The sequence below is a fragment of the Pavona decussata genome, unplaced genomic scaffold (genome assembly GCF_977016875.1).
Source record: "Pavona decussata unplaced genomic scaffold, jaPavDecu1.1 SCAFFOLD_127, whole genome shotgun sequence".
Classification (NCBI taxonomy): Eukaryota; Metazoa; Cnidaria; class Anthozoa; order Scleractinia; family Agariciidae; genus Pavona; species Pavona decussata.
Genome location: NW_028145541.1, coordinates 577,501 through 602,500, shown reverse-complemented (window position 1 = coordinate 602,500; position 25,000 = coordinate 577,501). Strand labels below are relative to the sequence as shown.

The 25,000-nt window shown below is 37.5% G+C and overlaps 3 protein-coding genes across 7 annotated transcripts in view; all 3 read left to right on the top strand.

Moving 5' to 3' along the window:
• The window catches only part of LOC146469056 (uncharacterized), a 6,599-nt gene extending 5,925 nt beyond the window's left edge, over window positions 1-674 (top strand). The window contains exon 7 of the mRNA XM_085123604.1: window positions 594-674. Coding sequence (XP_084979730.1) covers window positions 594-674 — 81 coding nt within the window. The remainder of the gene's footprint in view (window positions 1-593) is intronic.
• A 1,374-nt stretch (window positions 675-2,048) lies between these two features.
• LOC146469055 (uncharacterized) lies at window positions 2,049-17,046 on the top strand. 4 transcript variants are annotated; one of them, XM_085123736.1, is made up of 5 exons: window positions 2,049-2,147; window positions 11,941-12,204; window positions 12,387-12,512; window positions 13,089-13,211; window positions 15,024-17,046. In XM_085123736.1, the coding sequence occupies exons 1-5, from the start codon at window positions 2,081-2,083 to the stop codon at window positions 15,245-15,247; spliced, it is 804 nt and encodes a 267-aa protein (XP_084979862.1). In that variant the 5' UTR covers window positions 2,049-2,080; the 3' UTR covers window positions 15,248-17,046. The 4 variants fall into 4 exon arrangements, with proteins under 4 accessions (XP_084979862.1, XP_084979864.1, XP_084979861.1 ...); XM_085123735.1 differs by lacking the exon at window positions 2,049-2,147 and adding an exon at window positions 3,764-3,918; XM_085123737.1 differs by lacking the exon at window positions 2,049-2,147 and adding an exon at window positions 7,301-7,569.
• Window positions 17,047-19,804: 2,758 nt separating this feature from the next.
• The window catches only part of LOC146469054 (uncharacterized), a 12,452-nt gene continuing 7,256 nt past the window's right edge, over window positions 19,805-25,000 (top strand). Inside the window, exon 1 of one of the 2 annotated variants that reach the window (XM_085123742.1) lies at window positions 19,805-19,972. In XM_085123742.1, coding sequence (XP_084979868.1) covers window positions 19,906-19,972 — 67 coding nt within the window. In that variant the 5' untranslated portion in view covers window positions 19,805-19,905. Of the gene's footprint in view, window positions 19,973-21,742; window positions 21,888-25,000 lie in introns of those variants that run through there. The other variant, XM_085123743.1, reaches the window with a different exon arrangement.

Genomic DNA, 25,000 nt, shown 5'->3' with positions numbered 1-25,000 from the left:
CAGAAAAGAAATTCACATATTTTTTGACATACTGGATTAACTGCGTTGCTAACACTTTGTTATGGAAATACAAAATTTCAAAATATTTGAACAATGTTGACTTGTCTGTTGACTTATTTCAGGATGGCAATTTCCTATTTGAAATAAAAAAATAATCATATTCACGGCTCATTTGCTGGTACATAAATTAAAAGTTAAAGGTTGCTTTCTCGAGGTAACTAAAACAAATCAATTACCCTTCAATTCTGATTCAACATTTTCACGGTATTAATGAGTCAAATTCTGTTCAGTTGGCACAGCAGTTAATGCGAGGAATGTACCACCAGATATCGTTAACAGTTTCATGAAATAATATTTGGTTTAAGTTAAAAATAAACACTATTTTTTATTGCGTCATCCACCAGCCACTTCCTTTTGACGCGTCCGTCAGCCGGAAATCTTTTAGCCTGGAGAGCTTGAAAGACACTAATCTATGTATTTGGAAACAGTCGGCAAGCTTAAGGCGATGAAACAACACAATCGCAGGTGATTACGGAACTATAGTTATCGTTAAGGAAGGTTTTGTTGTACATTCTATTATTCTAACTCATTAGGGAGATTATCTCAAGGAAAGCCGGAAGTTTACTGGTTTGTCGTGCCCACCCGGGGCTTCCCATGTGGTTGCTAAGCGTTAACGCTTAGTGTCCCCCCATTTTTTATTCAGATTTATTTTGCTTGTGATCTTCTTACACATATATATGATTAAAAACTCCTCCATTTATATTACATTACGAAAAATACGGGTAGTATCAAAGTACACTAACTTTTTTCATAGCTAAGAGGTTTGTCGCAAAAACCTACTACTGGTGTCGGAGAACACATGATTTTGATTCTTATAATTTTCTGAATATGAACATATGACTATATTTGAACTCTGGGTAAAAGATTAAATAGAAGTTAAAGAAAAAAGCGTGAAAAAAAAATTAGACTTGAACGGAATTCGAACCCCTCTGCGATGTTGGTGCAGTGCTCTACCATCTGAGCCGGTCATATTGTGAGTTCGTAATATACCTGTAGATAAACGAACAATATATGAAACAAACATTTGGATTTGGAGGGCCATTAGATTATCAGTTTCATTACTGTCAGATGTCACCCTCATAAAATAAAGTCTTACTTTTAGTTTTATTAAATAGAAGAAAGATCTTCGCAGATATTTACCAGCAACAAGAAGTTGTGAAAAGAAAGCCTGAAAAAAAAAATCAGCCTAACTTGAACCGGACCGGGCCCATTTCAAATTAGCCCTACGCAAACGAAGCCTGTTGACTTTTTTTCCGGTCTCCCGGAGGCAACCCGCCGAGCGCTTTCCTGTTCTGTGTTGCCGAAGACTTCATATGCTCGCAAGGAATTTTGATATTTGCCTTGGTGGAAATGCTCGGAGGAATGTACTTCAGAGCATCCCTTTTATCAGTGGCAAGCTGGGTTGGAGAACGTTGTCGGCAAAATCCTGGTTAAGATAAAGAGTGGTTTCTCCTCTAAATATGATCTCGATACGAGAGGAATCCCGTGAACAATACGAGATTTTTCAGTGAAGGACAACACTACCCTTTATAGGTGTGACATGCAGGCATATATAAACGGTTCATTAGACTTGGAGTTGGCTTATATCTTGTTTCTGATCGACTGCATGAGCCACAAAACGGTGAGATTGTTCGCAATATATATCAATGGAATGTTGGCTTCTTTTTCTTCGTTATACCAGGTCAAGGTCTTGAAGGAAGTTATCGGCATTTTTTCCACTGAACGTTTCTGCCAAAATGTTTAACTGAAAAAGTCTTAAGACTCATCCAACGATAGTTTGAGCCATATCATAATTATGATATCTAGGTCAAATAAAATACAACTATAAAATTTCTTCTTTCTTCGGCCTGTTGTCGGCAAAATATGGTAATCGAATGGCTGCCGCGTATTCAAATGAGCTCACATGACAATCACGTTGTAGTCTGTCGATAAAATTTGAAACATCAGAGCGCCTTTCTCAGATATTGAACAGCACTGTGTGGGCAAGACTTCCTTTTCTCTTGAGAGTGCAAACAAAAATATGGCTCGAAACTTTATACTCTACGTCATGATACTGTTCAACGTTGGAGGTGTCTTTCACGCTTCAAGTAAGTACACAAAATTGTTTTACAGTGAATGTACATCACGCGTAACCTGTATTTTTGATCATTTGTACGGAGTTTTGAAATTTACTTCTCAAAGACAGGAAATCGTGCACCGTGACGTGTTTGGATGTCTGTTGAAAACTCCTCGTTTTTGCATCCTTAATTTCCCTTTAAAATCTGTTGTTTGTTTTAGAAGTTATATCAAACACTCATCACAGTGTTTCATCACAATATCAAAAACCTCGAAGTCCGTCAAAAATACTCCGCTAGCCTACGTGATGAAAAAGCTGTGTCTCGAGTTTGATAAATATTACATGTCAGTTTTGAATATCGCCAGCGGGATTAGAGAGTTCTCGAAGAAAATTTCGCCAGTTCATTGACGGTATAGCGAGCTCGGTGGTGACATATTAGTTTGCGCAAATTGTACTTTAAGCCTGTGAGAAAATAAGTACGAATTGAAAACAATTATTAGAAGGCATTGAAATTTCTTCAAAGCATATTCTTCTCCCTTGTATGACCTTGTATGACAAGTGCTTCAAAACAAACTTTCCGGAACCACGCTTATTTGTTGACTCCGGCAAATTTCAAATCCTCCTATACTATCTTTAATATTGAATACTCATTTCTCCTGAATAATATTTGCAGATTTTTTAGTCCATTTAGTACTGACCATGGCTATCTCGCGTGGCACTTGGAAAATTCTTTGAATGACTGAGAAATGAATGTATTAACTGATTTTTCAAGTATCTTGGGTATGTATTTTCTACACAAAGCTTCGCTCCCGCATTGGTACGTAATTGAAACGAGGATTATTTTTCCCAATCTTTTCACTCCATCCAATCAATTCTAATTCTCGACTTGAAGCAGTCCCGAAATAATTAAAAAAGATTGATTAGTTACTGAGAATTCAGTTTTGACAGAAGGATCTCTTTCTAAATTTAGTGGTGACCCAATTAATAACCACGTGATTGTTTCCTCCTCGAAAAGCATTCACACACTGTATTGTAATTACAAATTTTCAATACAATAACTTATATTCTTTTCAAAATCTCAGCCTCGGGTTTATTCTTAAAATATTCTTAAAATTTCGCAAATTTCAGCCTCGATATTCTTATAAAATAAATTCTTATAAAAAAAGAGTGTACCCAAAGAAAAAAGCTTTTCTAGAAGGAAAAAATTCTGCAAAGTGTAACAAAGCTTCAAATCTTGCAACCTATTGAGATTTCTTCAATCCGGCGTCGATGTAAACATTCAAGTAACGAAAAATTATTTCGCATTCGATCAGATTATCCATTGATTTCGGCTCGTTCATTGTATACACAAGATGCTACGTGACCAAGGACCACCAAGCGGCAGAGGCGGCATACACAAAAAGCGGACTTTGTGACAGCTGTGAGGAATAAATTGATGAGCCGGCTATTTCGCCTGGCACTTGAAAAAATCTTTGAATAAGCTCTCTTCGGCTGTTTGGGAGAAATGATGTGTCGATTAAGGCCAAAACTGCACATTCAATAAACAATTGCCGAAAATAGACTCAGAATAATGCGGAAAGTCTCTTTACCACCGGAAATAAGCTTGGAGTTTTATTGACGTCACGTCGCGTGACACACACATGGATTTATAAAGAGCATTTGTACGCGGGAGAAATGTTTTGCGAGAGTTACGAGTTCAGTTCATTTCCGTTTTGTTTCGATGCCAGCTATGGAGTTAACTGCCAGGCGATTGTGGTGGATGATAGCTTTTGGAGGGTTCATTTTCACTTTACAGAATTCAGGTAATTTATGTTAAAACATTAAGTGAAGATCATTTGGTGCTCGCGATGCAGTAAATGAAAGCAGTTAATTTGACAGGCGGCAGTCTATGGGCTCGCAGAATAAAAACAGTGTCTGGTTATAGAAATTTACAAGCTACAAATTAAAATAAAATCAGATGTTGTTGAAATAATAATGTAATGTGTGCTAAATCATCCGACAATATCTACATCCACATATTACTGACTGGTTTGGGTCGTTTCCACTGGAAACCGATCCAGTTGAGTCGTAAAACCGCTAAGTAAATTTCGGCCTGTTCGATTACAGTTACAGAGAATAAAAATACACCAGTACTAGTGGCAGAGAAAGCCTCATTTCATGAAAATGTTTATGGAAAAAGCGTGTAGGTTTCGTTTCGGTTTTGTAGCGTTTATAGGTACGTAATTCGTTATACTATCGTCAATGAATTTCGCTTCGTCAGCACTATTACATGTAACTCGCACGTAAAAAGATTGATCTTTGTGCAGAATACAGTACACACATAAATTGTAAATTGTACATAGAATAAAATAATAGGAGACTGAAATTAAGACTTTAGTGTACCAGGATCGCTATTTTCGCACGCTTTTCGCTGGCTGTGTACGTTCCCTGACTTCAAAATACCTTTAACATTTATACGCTTACTGAGCAGAAGCGTGCGTAAACAAACAGAGATATACATAGCAAGATCTGACTTTGAAAAAGATTTTGTATCAAAAACAGTGATATTTGTTTGACCTCGTGCCGGCACGGCGAATAACCATTGTTAACTGACCAAAATATCGGAGAATTCGCGTGCGAAACAAAATTAAAAAGCCTGATTTCGTTTAAATGTTAACAGAAGAAAGATAAATGTTAGAAGAAAGATAAATGTTAGTAAAACGGGTAACGGCTTAAACAGCGTGACGAGAATCGCCGTGTTTCCATGCATATGCTTTAATTTGTGCTATTTGCTAAACAATAATCCTATAAAAGCTGGAACATTGAGTTACTGCACAATTATTCCTCGTTATCGTTTCCAAAAATACAATTTCGCCACATAACTGCTGTACTTAGGTTAAACTATCTGCCTAAGCGCAGTGTCTATTCAACAGGTCCTGAGCATATCCCCGAGGTAGTGAGTTGGAATGGGAGGTTTATTTTTGTGGAATGTTTCGTATGCTTTGCATACAATTTTAATTCCTTCAGTCCTGTGGGATGTTAGTGTATAAGCTAGCTACGTCCATTGAGACAAGCATCGTGTCCTTTGCGACCTTTGTTTTCTCTATAAAGTTCAAGAAGTCGGTTGTATCTTTGAGATATGACTTCTGTATTTTAGCGATGGTATAGGCTGAAGGAGGTAATTAACAAATGATGAGATTCGCTCTGTAGCGCTATCACAGCCACATATGATTGATCTGCCGACCGGGTTTGGTTTGTGAATCTTTGTAAGTGTGTAGAAAATAGGAATTCGTGGCGGGTTAGGCGTGAGGGAGAGCCACTTTTCTGTAATTTCATCGATATGGCCAGAAGTCAATTTCAGCGAAAGAATGTCGTCACTACAAAACAAACAAAAAACGCCCAAAAATATTTTGCCGTTTGTTACGGAATATCGCCCATCTAAAAACCATTCTGATGAGTAAATGGCATTTGATATAAGCCAGCCTCTGCTAAGAGAGATCTACAAAGATCCTCCCCTACTTTCGTACAGAAAAGGGACATCTTTGAAAGACGTACTCGTAAGAGCAAAGCTTTGAAGGTCATGTACTTTTTATCTCGACCAATAGGAGTCGTCTTTGGCCTGTCTTCATTATTTTACCATCATTGTGGGTTAATTCGATTTCGGTGTGAGTTTATTCGAATTCGGTGCGACTTTCTAGAATTCGGTATACATAGTTTATTTGGTAAAGCAGGTTGGGGAATTGGCAAGACATTAAGTCCTGATGTGGACCTGCGCTATCTAAAATGATCAATCAATACACACCTAAATATGAACAACGGTTAAACAGATAATGATACATGTAGCTAAAATGGATAAATATCCAAAAGTCAACATTCAAAATATTCAAAAGATTAAAAATATTCAAAGGCTAAAGATTTGTTGGAGATGCTGCAGGAAGCTTTAGCAAAACTGATAGATTTTAGAATATCCTTATTTTCCTTGAGTTTTCTCTTGAAAGAAGTCAGGTTTGAACAGTTCTTGATGTCATCAAGAAGGAGGTTCCAGGATAGAGCAGCTCTATGTTTAAAGGAAGATCTTCCCACTTCTGTTCTTGGTCTATGAACCTCAACATTTAAGGACTTTCTAAGATTATAAGTAGTCTCAGGTTTCATTATTAAGTCATTTAGGGGTTCGATACTATTTCCATGATGAATGTTGTACGTAGTACGGTGTGACTTCTAGAATTCGGTGTGCACTTGTGGGCCACCGTATAAATCAAATTCTTACGATGTACATTTTCAGTGCATTTTTACAACATAACAGATATGTTTTTTCAAAGTATGAAAACAATGCGATCGAAATTAAAATAGAAATGCTAAGAGACGAAATTTAGAGATTGCTACCGGTGTGACGCAAGCATATGCGCCTTGTGCTTGCGCTTGTGCTTATGCTTGCGTCGTCCCGGTTTACACGTACGACGCAACGACGCAAGCATAAGTCTGGCAAAGATCTCAATAAGTGTGAGATTAATGGACGTGGGTCCATGCGCGAGATGAAAAACGCAAAATCACGCTATAGCAGGACGGTGGGCGTACTACTGCATGCTGACAACTGCATAACTGGTAAAGATCTAAATAAGCGTGATTTAGATAAATGTACGTGGGTCCATGCACGAGATGAAAAATGCGACATGCTATAGCCGGACGGTGGGCGTACCACAGAAATTGCGTTTATTGTTGTTTTATTAGACACGTTTAGGAATGTTTGTGTCACTCGAAGGAATTGCATTTTTATTTGTCAATTTGTGTGACCTTGCTCAACGACAAGAAAACGCTTTCCTTTAGATATTTAGTGCTATTGTCTTAAAAAAGAAAAAGCCTATGGGAACGTTTGAGCAGAACTAGAACTAAACATTTTTTTTACAACATCCCACGCATGACAGGGAAAGATTTAAATATTGGTTATTAATAGAATCACGTACGTGAGACTATGAACGGAATGAATAATGTTACATCACACTATAGACAATGGACGTACCCGGAAGTTGCGAAGTTTATCGTTATCAGACATGTGTTTGTGTCTAGCAATTTCATTGGTTGGTTATTGCTTGTTAAAATTCTTGTCTTTTCGGTGGTATTCTCACAAATTATGTAATATACAAAATCGGTACACTATAACCGGTTCAATCCAGCTCAATCCGGTTTGTTTGATAAGTATGAACGATATCGTTAAAACAAACTTGACCAGAATTTTTGTGACGAGTATCAAGCGTGGAATTTATCTCAAGAGATTGTTCTAGAATGTATTAACTCACATGACTGAAACTGTGACTAAAAGGTCTCGACAAAGACACTTAGCAAGTATTCAACTTTTGGCAGTGATACGAAACAGTCGTCTATCGAGTTTTCAAGTTACAACTCAGTCGCTATGGAAAGATATGGAATCTTTTTCCTACTCATGGGCTTTTTGGCACTCGAGATTGTAACCATTTCTGGTAAGTTTATATAGAGTCGTATTGAAAACTGTTCAAAAAATGAAGACCACTGCAGAAATCAAAATGACTTGCGTTTTACCAGACTGTGAAAGGATAAATTAAAGTGAGCAGATATAAATATCAGAGATCTGGGTGGGATAAATATTTTTTGCCATGATTAAAAGTGACGCACAGCAAATGGCCAGTCTAAATTGAACTGGAAGATAATTGCGACTGATTTCGATTTGTTAAGTTTGGGGGCATTTGCTTGTGAGTACATTAAATTTACCTTAATGTAATTAATGTAGTATTAGTGACTCGAATGACCGTGTGTCATCTAGATCTGATCGCGTGGGGCCCGGTTGGCGGGAAATTGAAACAAAGGAACGGGATTTTTTACGCGGGATGCCCTGAGGGGGCATACCGTGTCTTAAAACGGGTCGATTTCTTTTTTTACGCGGGATGCCCTGAGGGGGCATACCGTGTCTTAAAACGGGTCGATTTCTTTTTTTTTTTCTTCGTCGTATACACAAATCGGTACATTAATTTATTCATTAAACTCTCCCCTCTCCTACTCGGGATGTATTGTTTTGATTGTCTTCAACAAAAGCAGGCCAATCAAAATCCATTCTTGTCGCTTATATTGCGAGGGAGGGGACCCACTCACCCCTACCTGTGTGACGTCAATGCATCATTTGATATATTTATTAAAGACGGATTAAGTCGCGCCATATTGTTTTAACATGTTCTGGACTCAAGTGTGCCGTTTTCAAAGGGAAATTTCACCATTTTGAAGCCGTAAATCGAAAGAATAACTTCTAAGAAGCACCCGACACGTAAAACGGTGGAAATTGGTGAGTTCTTAGTGAAGGAATCGTGCTTTGTTTGACAGTCTTAGACCACGACGCGAGACTGAAAAGAGGTCATTGAGAAGCTTACGTTATCGTAATGGAATTTGACAAATTTCCGCTGATAGTCTGAGTCGCGTAACACACGGAAAACAACGTAACGCGATCGTCGTGACTCAAACTATTCCATTAGCAAGGATAGTTTTATCAATCGGCGAAGCATACAGTTGGAATAAATGAATCAGCCCCAGCATCTCGCGTAATGCCAGTATAGCAGGCATCTTGTTCATTAAACTCTCCCCTCTCCTACTCGGGATGTATTGTTTTGATTGTCTTCAACAAAAGCAGGCCAATCAAAATCCATTCTTGTCGCTTATATTGCGAGGGAGGGGACCCACTCACCCCTACCTGTGTGACGTCAATGCATCATTTGATATATTTATTAAAGACGGATTAAGTCGCGCCATATTGTTTTAACATGTTCTGGACTCAAGTGTGCCGTTTTCAAAGGGAAATTTCACCATTTTGAAGCGGCAAATCGAAAGAATAACTTCTAAGAAGCACCCGACACGTAAAACGGTGGAAATTGGTGAGTTCTTAGTGAAGGAATCGTGCTTTGTTCGACAGTCTTAGACCACGACGCGAGACTGAAAAGAGGTCATTGAGAAGCTTACGTTATCGTAATGGAATTTGACAAATTTCCGCTGATAGTCTGAGTCGCGTAACACACGGAAAACAACGTAACGCGATCGTCGTGACTCAAACTATTCCATTAGCAAGGATAGTTTTATCAATCGGCGAAGCATACAGTTGGAATAAATGAATCAGCCCCAGCATCTCGCGTAATGCCAGTAAAGCAGGCATCTTGTTTTTTCTTCGTCGTATACACAAATCGGTACATTAATTTATTCATTAAACTCTCCCCTCTCCTACTCGGGATGTATTGTTTTGATTGTCTTCAACAAAAGCAGGCCAATCCAAATCCATTCTTGTCGCTTACATCGTGAGGGAGGGGACCCACTCACCCCTACCTGTGTGACGTCAATGCATCATTTGATATATTTATTAAAGACGGATTAAGTCGCGCCATATTGTTTTAACATGTTCTGGACTCAAGTGTGCCGTTTTCAAAGGGAAATTTCACAATTTTGAAGCGGCAAATCGAAAGAATAACTTCTAAGAAGCACCCGACACGTAAAACGGTGGAAATTGGTGAGTTCTTAGTGAAGGAATCGTGCTTTGTTTGACAGTCTTAGACCACGACGCGAGACTGAAAAGAGGTCATTGAGAAGCTTACGTTATCGTAATGGAATTTGACAAATTTCCGCTGATAGTCTGAGTCGCGTAACACACGGAAAACAACGTAACGCGATCGTCGTGACTCAAACTATTCCATTAGCAAGGATAGTTTTATCAATCGGCGAAGCATACAGTTGGAATAAATGAATCAGCCCCAGCATCTCGCGTAATGCCAGTATAGCAGGCATCTTGTCCCTTACAAAAAAGAGTACAATATCAACACATCTGTTTTGAAGATGATGTGGGTTAGTCGTGAAATAAGGCTACGTGACTTTTGGTATTGGATATCAACTGATTGTGATCTCTTGAGGAAGTATGTTACTTAGTAACCTTTTTTTACGACCTTTCTAGCGGGCTAACCAGAGGACAACTTAATTGCCTAGAAAAATAAATACAGTCAAACCTGTATATAACGGCCCTGTATATAGCGGTCACCCTGTGTATAACGGTCACTGAACAACTTCCCAAAAATCGTCTCTTATATTTACTGTTAAGTTGACCTGCATATAGCGGTCACCTGTATATAACGGACGCGGTCACCCTTTACACTTCCTGAATGCACAATTTTATTGTCTTCTAACTGTATAAAACGGTCACGAAATTGGGTTATGATTAACGAATAATGACAAGCTTTATTCATCAGTTCGTTAAATAGTAGCCACCAAGGCAGGGGTCTCACAAAAATACAAATATTAGTACTAAATACAACTACTAATACATGTCATCGCCTACGTTCGACACATGCTTGCGGCAGATAACATTAAAGTGCCGTAACAATAGTTACTGCAACTGTAACAACACAACCGTATCACACTGTTTTCACTTTCGTCATAATTCCCTGATTATAACACTGTACTGTACTTATCAAGTTGACAGCCGCGGTTTTTCACTGAAAGTATACTGCATCTCCCCTAAAGTACACCACGGACATTTTAAGTGCATTTTTGTCGTATTTATTGCGTTTCTGTTTAAAATTGTTGTCAATAAATGTAAATTGAGTGATTTTCCACTTAAAAACGTTGTTTATTAGCTTCCAGTAGACTTTTACTGCACCTCCCTTAAAGTACACCACGGACATTTTATCGGCCTTTCTTTATCGTAATTATTGCGTTGCTGTTACTCGTTGTTGTCAGTTACACGTAAATTGAGGGATTATTTGCACATAAAAATGCTATTTATGGACTCCTGTGGGAGTTTAAAGGAAACCTGTGTGCAGCGGTCACCCTGTATATAACGGTCGCCTGGCCATTTCCCAAGGGTGACCGTTAAATACAGGTTTGACTGTAAATCTAGATCTACTAATAGTCCCGGGTTCCCCCTGGTGGTCACGTGAATGATACGCAGATTCCCCTTACTTCTGTCGAAGATTCTGAAATGCTCCAAAAAGTCAAAAGAGTCACTAAAGACGTAAAAATACCTGCAATAATAGACCATATTCGTATTCTCGGTATTGAACTGGATCGACCTTGCAATATCGAGGCTCTTGCGGGGGAATATATTAGAAACTATTTGCATGTGAAAAGGTTCCCCCGCATAAGCCTCGTGTGCAAGCTAGTTCCAGTCCAATACCGAGAATACGAATACGGTCTATTACAAGGCCTTTACACGGGATGCCCGCAGGGCAGGCCTTGTCTAGGTTTGGGTCGGCGTGTAAAATGGCCAAGTGTGTTGGTGGCTTTAGTCACCCTCATTTGCATGTTTAATCCGTTTTCAGTGAAAGTACTGGCTCTATCAATTGTCACTTAGGGAAGGGTCACCTCGTGATTTTTGAAGGATTTGGGCCAATACCCAAAGAAAAAAGCTCCTGCAAGGCTTTACCAGAAGGAAAAAAAAATCTGCGAAGTGTAACAAATCTTCAAAGATTGAGATTTCTTCAATCCGGCGTCGATATAATTTCGTATTTTTAACTCCTCCCCCTCTAAATGATAATGGTCTGTCCTTTATCTAGTGAAGGATTGTGGGTTCCTGGTAGGGCATTGGTGGTAAGAATTGTTCTACAGCACAAACTGGTTCGTGCAGATTCAGGCGTTGATTTTTACCAATCAACATCTGATGTAGCCAGCTGGTTTGCCTCCTGTCAGTTGGGATTTTTAACATGTTATGTTCGATTTGATTATTATTTGTTTCCCGTTATTTCCGAGTGGAATGCCTGTAAACTAGTTTTGGGTATATAAGTGCATTTTCACTATAAACAAAGCATTTATTTTTATTATATTGTATTTGTTCTTTCTCATTTCTCTTGTAGAAAGTGCAAGTCAACAGTCTGTTGACACAGTTCCAACGTTATGGCCATATCAAGACGGAAACGTCCAAATATCATGTCCAAAATTTCAGAAACTCATGTTTCTCCGCAAGACAATTAAACACGTGCTGTGGCATAGGTGTATTGACCATTGCAGTTCAAATGATCAACATGTTTGGGCCCCACTAGCCAAGCTGATGATTGACAGCGGCAACATCCTCATAGTAAATGGCAGTGATGTGTCGATATATGATCTGAACAAAAAAGGTATATAACAATAAAAAATTGAGATAAAACATTTCTTAAAATCGTTTTAAGATTAAAAAAATGCTAAAAACGATGACGTTTCGACGTTAGCTAAACGTCATTATCAGTCAAAATATGTTTGTAAGTTGCAGTCTATAAATAGCTGATTAAAAAAATTACTTCTTCTTTGTCTAACTAAAAAGGTATCCTTACAATAAGAGATCAGACGGTGGCTGATAATGGAACTGAGTACAGATGTGATGTGCGCTTGGAATACGATCTGGAGTCGGATCATATCTTACTTCTTCACTATGATAAAGGGAAAGAAGGTAAGAGGGTGAATAGTTTGAGTCAATACACCCTTTGCATAAATGGCGCCCAAATTTGAATAACAATACTTGATACATCCTAAGCCCCGTGTTTATGTTTCCAAACAAAGGATTTTTCACATGAATATGAGGCTTAGGATGTATAAAGTATTGTTATTCAAATTTGGGCGCCATTTATTCAAAGGGTCTATAGACCATTTCCGAGTTGCTTTGAACCTCATTATGAAAGCGAGGCTAATTGCAACGTTTTTGTTATGAAAATTGGTTTTCATTCATATGCAAACAAAACAAATTTTCATCTGAAAAGTTTTGCACTTAGCCTCGCTTTCATAGTGAGGTACACAGCAACTCGGAAATGGCCTATTCTACTATGTTAACGACGATTTTCTGAGAAGTTCTGATAATTACCTATGTATGGTGTTTACCAGACGTTGTTTATTTGTTCGTCGACCTTGATTCGGTATTATGTGTATAGCGAGCAGTGCATTATTAATAAAAGAGCAACCATGTTAACCTTGTTCCACGGAGATTGCTTGGAAAAATGGGTTAAAATTATTTCTTAAATTTCTCTTTCAGCCAAAAAAGTAGCTACTAACGAGACAAACTGTTACCCGGTACCTCAGAACGACAGCTCGTACGAGAATGGTAGCGCTAGTGGCCCTGGGATTAATAAAACTGGCCCGGCAAACAAAGATATAGGTAATGTAATTTTACATGAATCTTTTATAACTCACATCACTGCAAAAGTTTTCCCTCAATTTCATCTTTTGATATAACGCGGAGAGACCAAACTGCACACCTTAGAGGACTGGCATCTTCCAAATGCATTTCAACCAGCTGCATTATGGGAAGCATTGTTTATAATAGCCTAAACTTCCCGTGTGGTCTCTGTCTTACCGGACTCATGTTACCAACTACGCCGTAACAATAATGGTATATTGTTAGAAAGACCTCGGCTAAGAACGAAGAAGACTTTGGGAGATCGCGCGTTATTGATGGCTGCCCCCTTTTTATGGAACAGTCTTCCTCTGCCAGGAAACATCAATCAACTCTTTTAAACGCTCTGTTAAAACATATTTATTTAAGAAGGCTTTTAGTTGATTACTTATTTATCTATTTTTAAATATTGTAATTTTATCGGGTAATTTTACTGGTTTGTAATTTAGTTATTAATAATATTGTAATGCACTTTTGAGTATTTTTATAGAAAAAAGCGCAATATAAGTATTAAATATTATTATTATTATTATTATTATTATTATTATTATTATTATTATTATTATTATAAAACCTTGCCATGAAAACAATGCTCACCTGAATTAAGGAATGGTTCTCACACAATATCACCATTTTTAGGAACTTTTTGTCTGGCGTTTTTACTCTAGTTAGCCTGGCTTATAATTTTGTGATAACAAATGGGGCAAAAATTTTTGACGATTTATCATGTTACCTGTGGTCACATGCTCGACCACGCCCTAATTTATACAAAATTTCATATATTTCGATTACAACCTGATAATCAACGTCAAAAATACTCTTCTTTGTTTTCAAGTCTTAACATTGCATAGAACTACCCTAAATTAACTGGGGTTTTTTGAAAACTTTTTATGTTGCGTAGTTACTTGGTCTTTTTCTCTCTCCCCAGTCCCTCTCCAAACTAAAAACGTCATAATTTAACAAAAGTAGATAAATTCCAAAAACCCCGATTAGTTCCCTAGACCCTTAGACCAAAGTCATTCATAGAAGGTAAAATCACTAGCAATTCGTTTTCCTAAAATGTCGTAAATTTAAATCGAAATAAAATTTTAAAATTGGGCGTGGTATGTCACGTGACACAACAGCAACTTCAGTGACAATCAAAATGAAATACTTTGTGTAGATTCTTGGCTCTTACAAACTTCCAAATCAGTACTTTTCATTTCTTCTAAAATAGACCACCCCCCTCCAAATCTATCGAGACCCATTCCTTAATTCACGCGAGTGGTGCAGCAATTTAAGTTGGAAGAGCCGCGACCGCGCACAATCCTTTGTTTTAACGTTGACACTAGAGTTGAATAAGGTTTCATAACCATTGCCTTTTTTAACTATGATGACGTTCCAATAAAAGTCACAGAAAAGGGACTCTGCGGGTTTTATTCTTGGGTTTGTCTTTAGAGTCAGTGTTTTCTGTTGTTCCTACTAAAGGGATTGATCTCGTCTGCCCCTAAGACAACTTAGAAAATGACCAATGATCTGGGTTTGGAAGAGGACACGAAAGTGTACAAAATAGTATTAAGTTTCATTTCATATATACGAGGGAAAAAAGAATTAGTTGGAAATGATATCAGTCTTCTCTTAAGGACTTTTGCCGACCCATTATTGCAGGACAGTCGAAAAGACTGCACTGAGAAAGCCCATCAAATTTTATTCTTAAGCTTTAGTTTATTCCATCTTTTCATAAATTCAAATGCAATGCTTTATACTATGAATTTGCCTTCTTTCTTAAAATTAATTTGGTTGTCTTTCTCTCAGACAATACCTGCTCATGTACTGGATGGATAGCCGGATTTGCTGTGGTTTTAGTACTGTCGCTGTTGGCTTTGCTTGTGTGGAAATTTCGTCCTACTTGCGCGACGGATGAGCCCATTCAGGGTCAAGTAAATTTCACACCAAATGGAAATGTCAATCTTGGCAGGAATAACATTAGTAAAGAAACTGTAGATGACACAGATGACGATCCAATGTTAGAGCCATGATAATGGTGTTTACGGGACAGTTGTTAAAGATGTCCACAGGCCAGTTTACCATGTTGCGATGGATTACTCCCACTGAATGAGTTTATTTTGTATTGGAGTTAAAGCGGTTTCCCATTGAGTGTCGTAAAATCAAAACCAAAGTTATTACTCTGGCCATTCGCAACAGATGTAAACAACACAACGAGCCAATCAGAATCCGAAGCAAATACATGTAACTGGTGCCAAGCGCCGTAAAACGCGTGCGACCAAAACACGATTGATTTTGGTTTGGATTCCCATTGGTTGAGAAAGTGGCGCGAGTTTTGTTACCTTAACACAGAGTGTAGTAATGCAAAACCAAAGCAAAATGTATTTGCATTCGGCGGAACAAAGCTGTCATCGGCAGTGACAAAGAATGTAAATATTTTCCTGTTGGTATGAACGATCGCGTGTTGGAGTGGTGTTAATTGAGTCTTTTGTTGTAAGTGTATATAAGGGTTTGACGGTTGCAATTTATTCATCTCAGCTCTCGAACTTTCAAACTTTAGTTTTCAGAAGTTGGAATTTTGACACTGGAGCCTTGTTAAATATCTATATTATTCCTCTATCTGCGTTGGAATTTCTAGTAGTCTGTTAGTTTACCTCTAACCCCCGGAGGTTTGTGCGGCTGCCTTTGGTCGGGGAATACGTTCCCATTTTTCCCACTGGGTTTTTGGGTTTTCGTATCAGGCAGGCGCACGTGTTTAGCCTATTTCTAATCACGACTCAATCACAGGCGTGGGTTTGCATCTCGAACTATGAGCGCCGTTCTCATGCACAAATAAAAATTAAATAATAACAGTAGGTGTATTATCGTTTGTCTCACGATGTAGTCCGACTTTGAGATTTAAATCGCAACGTTTCCACTGCTTACTGCTAGTCTTCATCAGGCGATGAGGTCGACTGGTTACGCGGCACCATTTATATCACGATGGTCGGCTGTGATTGCATGGTGCATTTCGATCCTCACTGAGACAGAGTTGACCGCTTTCTACAACACCTCAACAGTCAGCAACTGACAGCAGTTGAAATGTCGCGATTTAGATATCAAAATGACTACATCGTGAGACAAACGATAATACACTTATTATTTAATTTTTATTTATGCATGAGAACGGCGCTAACAGTTCGATCTGAAAACCCACTCCTGTGATTGAGTCGTGATATTAAATAGGAACGTGAAATTACTGTCGACACTCAATTGAAAACCACTCTATAAGGCCCCGTTTATATAGAGAAAAGTTGTCCTAGGTAGAAGGGTCACTCGCCTACCCGAGCTACCCTGGGCGAGCCAACTTTTCCTACAAAATTTGGCGAACCGTTCACATGAAAAAGAAAAAGTTGGCTCAGCTAGAAGGATAACCCGCCTAGCCGGGTCATCCTTTTTCGATGGTAGGGTCACCCTCCTAACCGGGCCAACTTTTCCCCATATAAACACTTTGGCTCGTCTAGCCGGGTCAACTCCGTTAAGGCGAGACAATCAGAGCTTGCGCGAACGCTGTTGGCTCGGGGAAAAGGGTCAACTTTTTTCTCATATAAACGCTCGCTGAAGTTGACTCGGTTGGGAGGGTGACCCTCTTTCCCGGGACAACTTTTCTCCATATAAACGGAGCCTAACAATCAGAGTAATTCATGGCCCAAATGAATATGTTACTGGTATCTTCCATCCTGGTAATACAACACAATACAAAATTTCGGGCACGTAAACCGACGTCTTGTCAGCCCGGACAAAATCTGCTACTCTGTAAATTCGAGGATAAATAAAGTATTATATGTATGAATGTATGTTATTTTATTTCTTATTTGTTTTCTTCATTACTCTATAGTTTCATGATCAATCTTGCTGTTTTTAGCAACAATTTTAGGTAATAATTTGGGTCTTATGAAGACGAAAAGGAGTAAGAAACAATGTAATGTCATGGCAAATATGACCAAAAAAAATTATACATGATCATGAATGGTTTCATATGTACACAGATTGATATTCGTATTTTATAAAAATAAAAGAACGGTGAAAAAAATTAAAGTAATCGGGTTTGTCATTTTTTGATTTATTCTTATTCGCTAAATTGGCTCTTGATCAGAATGCATCATGCTCTTGTAATGATTTCAATTTATTTATTTATTTATTTATTTTTAAAAGTTTTGCACTTAACCTCGCTTTCATATTGAGGTTCACAGCAACTCGAGAAATGGCCTATTATATTATTTATTATATTGAGTATAATCTAAACCTGAAGAAGGCTGGTTTGGCCAGCTGAAATATTGTTCTAAAATATATCACGTTGTGTCAGCTTTGCAGTAGTCTTTAGACTTCTCATCGCCTATTATATTGCGGTTTTCGTCAATCTGATTGGTTCTCTATTCTGAATAACATAATGCACTGTCACTGGGTTATTCGGAAAGCTCTTTTTTTTTTTAAAAAATATGAAGAGTTTTCTTTTACTTCTCTTCCTTTTCGGCTGATTTTTCTTTGCAGAATTGGAATTTTATCCTTATCCAATGACTGTCGAGCATGAGTTCATGTAAAAATAAGTAAACTGTAAAAAAAATTATACTATGGGAATAAGCGATTATTTTACTGATGTAATAGTTCCTAAACTTAAATACTTTTTAAACAAAAATTAGTACGAACTGAGACTTGAGGTGTGACATTTTTGTAGCTTTCAGAACAGTGTTGTAAGATAGTTAATTGATGGTGTCCGCTAAGAACATAACATAGCAATTAAAGGTTTTCTGCTAACGAGAGTGACTCTGTGTATTTGATATCCTCACGAAGATTCGTCTCAAGTTGAAAGACAATTGAGTTGGGACTGATGAAGGGGAAAAACAGATATCCCAGATTAAATCTATAAACTATTTCAGCTTGCCCTCAACTGGCACAGATTCCATAATATTTGTTCCACCTTGTGCCGCTTCACTGTTATGACTGTAGTGACAGCTTGGTGTGAAATGAAACGTGATAACGATATATTAAAGTTTTGATTTTTCACTCAGTTGCTGTTAACATTTGTTAATTTGATACAAAAACTCCTGACGAATAAAATAACTGACTGATTTCTGTTGCTCTGAAAATGTCCACACAAAAATTTAGACTTGCAAGAAAATCAGCAACAAAGCATCAATCTTGTTGCGACCTTAATAATAATAATAATAATAATAATAATAATAATAATAATTATTATTATTATTATTATTATAATAATAATAATAATAATAGCCGTTTATTCACAAATGTAAGTGAAAAGGAGATAAATGAGGTTTTCCATTTCTAGTTTATCTCCTGATTACGGCGCATTTTTGTTTCCTAAATCAATTCTTTGGTCAACTAGAAACGGCTTCAGTTAAAGTCAGAGATTTTGATGTAGATCTTTCAGTGTATTCTTATAACATAACAGATACGTTTATTCAAGGCGTGAAAAAAATACAATGGCAGTTAAAATAGAAATGCTAAGAGAGGAAGTTCAGAGATTGGCTTTTTCTTATGTTAAAAACTATCCCCCCCCCCCTCCCCCGCCAAAAAAAATAAATAAATAAATAAGAATAAAAGCTAGAATAATTTGCATGACACTGGAAAAAGTTTAATATTTACAACTCTTGTAAATCACAATCTATATCCCGTAAATTACAATTTACACATTAATTAATTTTAACTTAAGTTCTGCAGGTTTGTAATACGCAATTTACATGAACTTTATATACAGTTTGGGATTCCGCCATGTAAATCTACTGTAAAAGGTGATTTACAGCGTAACTTTCAACGATAGTATTAATTTTAAAGGACATGAACTAGGAACAACATTTGCGTCTGACTAAATTACTTAATGTGTACACTGATAGACACTGTAAATGAAAGCTTCTGTAAAGGCTACATTAGATCACCATGCGATATATGTAAATCATTTGAAAGACTCACGCCGAGGCACGTGTCACGTCCCCGTCATTGAAGGCTGCGTACAAAAGCATGGTTTTAATCTCTGTATTATATTTTTTGTTATTCCCCTGGTACATGAAATCACTCGAAGGAATTCCACTTTAATTTGTCAATTTGTGTGGCCTAAGTCGACCACAAGAAAAGGCTTTCCTTTAGATGTTTAGTGCCATTGTCAAAACAAAAATCTCGGGGAATGTCAGTGGGCAGAAAATGGTAGAACTAACAATTTTTACAACATCCCCCGCATAACTGGCCAAGATCTAAATTAGCGTGATTTAGATTGATGTACGTGAGTCCATGGCTCCATGCACGGGATGAAAAATGCAACATCACGCTATAGCCGGACGATGGGCGTACCCCAGAAGTGTCTAGCAATTTAAAGAGCTAATTTTAATTTTTCATTTTTCTCTCGCTAGAGAAGTGGTATTCGCACAAATTATGTAATAAACCATCGGTACATTATTACCGGTTCAATCCGGTTTGTTTGATAATACGAACAATACTTAACTTGACCACATTTTTTGAGACGAGTATCTGACGAGGAATTTATCTGAGGTGACTGTTCTAGAACTTATTAACTCACGTGACTGAAACCGTGACGCACTGCGCCGATAAAAAGTCTGGACAAAAACGTTTAGCAAGCATTGAGCATTTGGCAGTGATACGCAACAGTTGTCTAACGTTTTCAAGTTACTACTCAGTCGCTATGGAAAAATATAGAATCGTTTCTCTGCTCATGGGCTTTTCGGCACTCGAGATTATAACCGTTTCTGGTAAGTTTATATAGAGTCGTATAGTATTGATAATTGTTTAAAAGACCACCGCTATGGTTAAAAGCGACAGTCAGCAGCTGATCCAGTCCGTACGATGGGCGTACCACCGAAATTGCGAAGTTTATTGTTTTATTAGACACGTTTAGGAATGTTTGTGTCACTCGAAGGAATTCCATTTTAATATGTCAATTTATGTGACCTTGGTCAACGACAAGAAAACGCTTTCCTTTAGATATTTAGTGCCATTGTCCTAAAAAAGAAAACGCCTATGGGAACGTTTGAGCAGAAAGCGGTAGAACTAAACATTTTTTTACAACATCCCACGCATGACAGGGAAAGATTTAAATATTGGTGATTAATAGTATCACGTACGTGAGTCCATGAACGAAATGAAAAATGTTACATCACACTATAAACAATGGACGTACCCGGAAGTTGCGAAGTTTATCGTCATCAGACATGTGTTTGTGTCTAGCAATTTAAAGATCTAATTTTCATTGGACACCTCACGTCACCTACATACATACATATGCTTTATTTAAACACGATAGGGTTTAAAGCTCAGAGCTTGTAGGGTCGTGTGAAAATAATTACAATATGAAACTATATTAAAATAGTGATAACATTACTTACAGAACACAACTACCATTGATAGTAAAAAGTAAAAAAGAGAATATTCAATTAGTTTCTAAGAAAGAGAAATGTTCAAAAGAGTTCGTGCATTTACATGTAAATAATTGACTACAGCAATTAAGGCATAAAATGTAAAATATTTAGAAGCATTTGAAATCCTGTTAGTGCCTCGGCAGCGACTGCGCCGACAATGCGCTAAAATCAAGTTCCTTAAAATAACAGTCCTTCTTCACTTTACGATAAAACGTAAACCGTTATTGAGGGCCGCATACAAAAGCATGGTTTTAATCTTTGTATTATTATTTTTTTTTTGTTATTTCCCTGGTGCATGACATCACTCGAGGGAATTCCACTTTAATTTGCCAACTTGTGTGGCCTGGGTCAACGACCCATACGTCCTATAGCCGGACGATGGGCGTACCACAGAAGTTGTGAAGTTTATTGTTATATCAGACACGTTTAAGAATGTTGTGTCTAGCAATTTAGGGGGTGGGGGGGGGGGGGGAATACACCTAAATTTGAGTTAAATTTGAAGAGGTTTTAAGAAGGAATAGAAGTAAGAAAATGAGTTTTGGAACACTAACAGACAGTTGCTACCCACGCAAGGGCACCCCAGGTTGCTCGTGGACTAACTTGGTGCATTAACTACAAATTCCAATTTTAAAACTTCACTAAATCTTCAATATTTCTTATTTCTCTTAATTTTACCAATCTTTCTAGGAAAATTAACCCTCTCAAATATACCCAAAAATCACCCAAAAAATTGACAAAACACCCCACAACACAGATTCACGACATGATGATAGGGTTTCTGGATTGCTTGAAACGTGAACGAGATATTAATTCCATCAAAGTCATAACAAGTGGCGGAAAATTGGCGATCAGGTGTAACTTCCCCTAATTTTCATTTTTCATTTTTCTCACAGGTGGTATTCGCACATTCAAATTATGTAATAGACAAATCGATACTTTATTACCGGTTCAATCCGGTTTGTTTGATAATATGAACAATACTTGACCACCTTTTTTGAGACGAGTATCCGGAGTGGAATTTATCTGAGGTGACTGTTCTAGACTGTATTAACTCTTGTGACTGTAACCGTGACGCACTACGCCAATAAAAGGTCTCGACAAAAACGCTTAGCAAGCATTGAGCATTTGGCAGCCGAGTGATACGCAACAGTTGTCCAACGTTTTTAAGTTAGCTCAGTGGCTATGGAAAGATATAGAATCGTTTTTCTACTCATGAGGTTTTTGGCACTCGTGATTACAACCGTTTCTGGTAAGTTTATATAGAGTCGTACAGTGTTGATAATTGTTTAAAAAGACCACCGCAGAAATCAAAATTATCAATGGCTTGCGTTTTACCAGACTGTGAGAGGATAACGTGAGCAGCTATATAAATATCCGAGATCTTGGTGGGATAAAACTGATTTTAGCTATGGTCAAAAGCGACAGTCAGCAGCTGATCCAGCCTGAATTGAACTGGAAGATAATTGCGACTGAACTCGATTTGTTAAGTTTGGGAGCATTTGCTTGTAAATATAGTGGATTTATTTGAATGTAAACAATGTAGTATTAGCGACCTTGAATGACCGCATATTATCTGATCGGGTGGCCTTGGGACTGTTGGCGAAAGTGAAACAAGGCAGAAGGGATTTTTCTCTTTTGAAAAACAAACAATACAATATCAACACATCCGTTTCAAAGATGGGGTGGGTTAGCCTTGTAATAATGCTACCTGACTTTTTGTATTCGATATAAATCTTGACTAGTCTCTTGAGAAAGTATGTCACGTAGTAAGTAACTTTTTATTTGCGACCGGTTTCTAGCAGGCTAGCCACTGAGGAGACAACTTGCTTAGAAAAATAAATAAATCTACTAATAGTACGGGATTTTCCCTTTGTGGTCACGTGAATGATATACAGATTCCCTTTATCCTGTATGATGTATAGCGTATGATTTTTCTGAAATACTCCAAGTAAATAGTTACTGAATAAACTCAAAGTACGTGAAACAACTTCAGGGTTTTTTAATTATTTTATTATTATTCTTTTTTTTTTTTTTTGCTTTTTAGCGGGTTTTTTTTTTTTACAACCATTCCAGTACATCCGTGAAATCATAGTTATGACGATGAACTGTCTTCAAGGTGGCATGTGATTTTGTGGCCACCAAAACGAAATCAAGTGAAAGGTGATAGACCGCCAGTCACTTAAAATGACTCAAACAGGATTCAACTTTATTTTCTGTAAAACTTGCGCGACCAGCTTCATCGGCTTGCATCGGCCATCTTGAAAGATTCGCGCGAAAAACCCAATGTGACCCGGACTGTTCATCACTGACCCAGGAACGAAAGATACATCTGTAGCAAGATCTGACTTTGAAACAGTTTTTGGATCAAAATGATATTTGTTTGATCTCGTGCCGGCACGGCGATTGACCAAAGTGATTTTCATTTTTGATGTAACTGACCAAAATATCGCAGAATTCGTGTGCGAAACAAAAAGTTGATTTCATTAAAATGTTAACAGAGGAAAGATGAATGTTAGTAAAACGGGTACATGCTTAAACGGCATGACGAGAATCGTCGCGACGGGTCGACGGGGATTTTTCACTAAATTATTTTTATTTTATTTGTTTTATTCTTGTCTAAAATTAAAACTACTGTTGTCCGACGTTTCCATGTTACTCCATCATTATCAAGGAAAATTTCTTTTTTCTTCATAGTTTGAATATAATGAGTGAAACAATAAACAATATAACAGACATTTTGGTTCTTTTGTGCCTATGTAAATAGCTTAGCGCGGATGGACCTGTCTGATTAAAACCCACTTTGAACTACGCTCAACATTAGTTTTAATTTTAATTTTCCTAACGAAGTTTTTCTGTAAGCCACTAGTCATACGTTGTCTAAACTCCCTTTCTTTAGTGATGTTTCACTTTTCGCTTCCTCCCTGAATGGAATAAAGAACCGGCTTCCTACGAGGATTTGTCTATAGCAATAGTGTGCATGAAAAAAATATGTATGTATGTTTTTTAAAATGTATTTAATATTGTTTTCGGTTTGTACTGTTTTGGAAGCCCTACTGGCGAAACTTGATCCCAATCAAGTCACGTCCAAATTTCACGGCCTGTTTTTTTTTTTTTCTTTTTTTTTTTTTTTTTTTTCAAAAATAAGAAAATTAAAGGTTACTTTTACTTCTCTTCCTTTCCGGCTGATTTTTCTTTGAATTGGAATTTTATCCTGTGGTTGAGCATTCTCTGCGTCATAAATATTATTAATTCATAGATTATTCGGCGCCGTGCGCATGCGTTGGGTTGATGACAATTTGACCAACTTGTCTAGTTGAGAATGAGTTCATGTATAAAATAAGTAAACTGTAAAAAGAAATTCTACTTTAGGAATAAGCGATTATATTTATTTACTAATGTAATAGTTTTTTAAGCTCAACGACTTCGCAAAAAAAATTAGTACGAACTGATGTGTGATATTTTTGTGGTTTTGTTGTAAAACAGTTTACTGATTGTGTCCACAAAGGACATGTCAAAGCAATTAAAGGTTTTTCTGCTGTAAAAATGCATGAGAGTGACTGTGTCTATTTGATATCCCCACGAAGATTGAAAGAATGATTGAGTTGGGAGGGATGGAGCTAGATTAACAGATATTCCAGATTATAATTAAATCTATAAACTATTTCAGCTTGCCTGTAACCGAGACAGATACCTTGTACCACTTCACAATTATGACTGTAGTGACAGCTTGGTGTGAAATGAATTGTGATCCCGATGTCTTCAATTTTTGATTTTTAACTCAGTTGCTGTTGACATTTGTTAATTTGATAAAATGAATCCTGAAGAATAAAATAACTTGCCTGATCGCTGTTGCTCTGAAAATGCCCACACAAAAATTTAGAGTAGCAAGAAAATCAACAACAAAGCATCAATCTTGTTGCGACCTTTGCGCAACTTAAATCAAATTCTTATGATGTAGATTTTCAGTGCATAGCAGATATGTTTATTCAAAGCGTGAAAACAATGCGATCGAAATTGAAGTAGAAATGCTAAGAGACGAAATTCAGAGATTGCTACCGGTGTGACGCAAGCATATGCGCCTTGTGCTTGCGCTTGTGCTTATGCTTGCGTCGTCCCGGTTTACACGTACGACGCAACGACGCAAGCATAAGCCTGACAACTGCATAACTGGTAAAGATCTAAAATAAGAGTGATTTAGATTAATGTACGTAAGTCCATGCACGAGATGAAAAATGCAACATCACGCTATAGCAGGACGATGAGCGTACCACAGAAGTTGCGAAGTTTCTTGTTATATTAGACACGTTTAGGAATGTTTGTGTCATCTTGCTCAACGACAAGAAAACGCTTTCCTTTAGATAT

Excerpts from the sequence above, each read along its gene's own strand:
- LOC146469055 (XM_085123735.1), top strand. The coding sequence starts at position 3,837 with ATGCCAGCTATGGAGTTAACTGCCAGGCGATTGTGGTGGATGATAGCT. Across the intron at positions 3,919-11,940 it reads TTTCACTTTACAGAATTCAG|AAAGTGCAAGTCAACAGTCT; the intron begins GTAATTTATGTT and ends TTTCTCTTGTAG. Across the intron at positions 13,212-15,023 it reads CCCGGCAAACAAAGATATAG|ACAATACCTGCTCATGTACT; the intron begins GTAATGTAATTT and ends TCTTTCTCTCAG.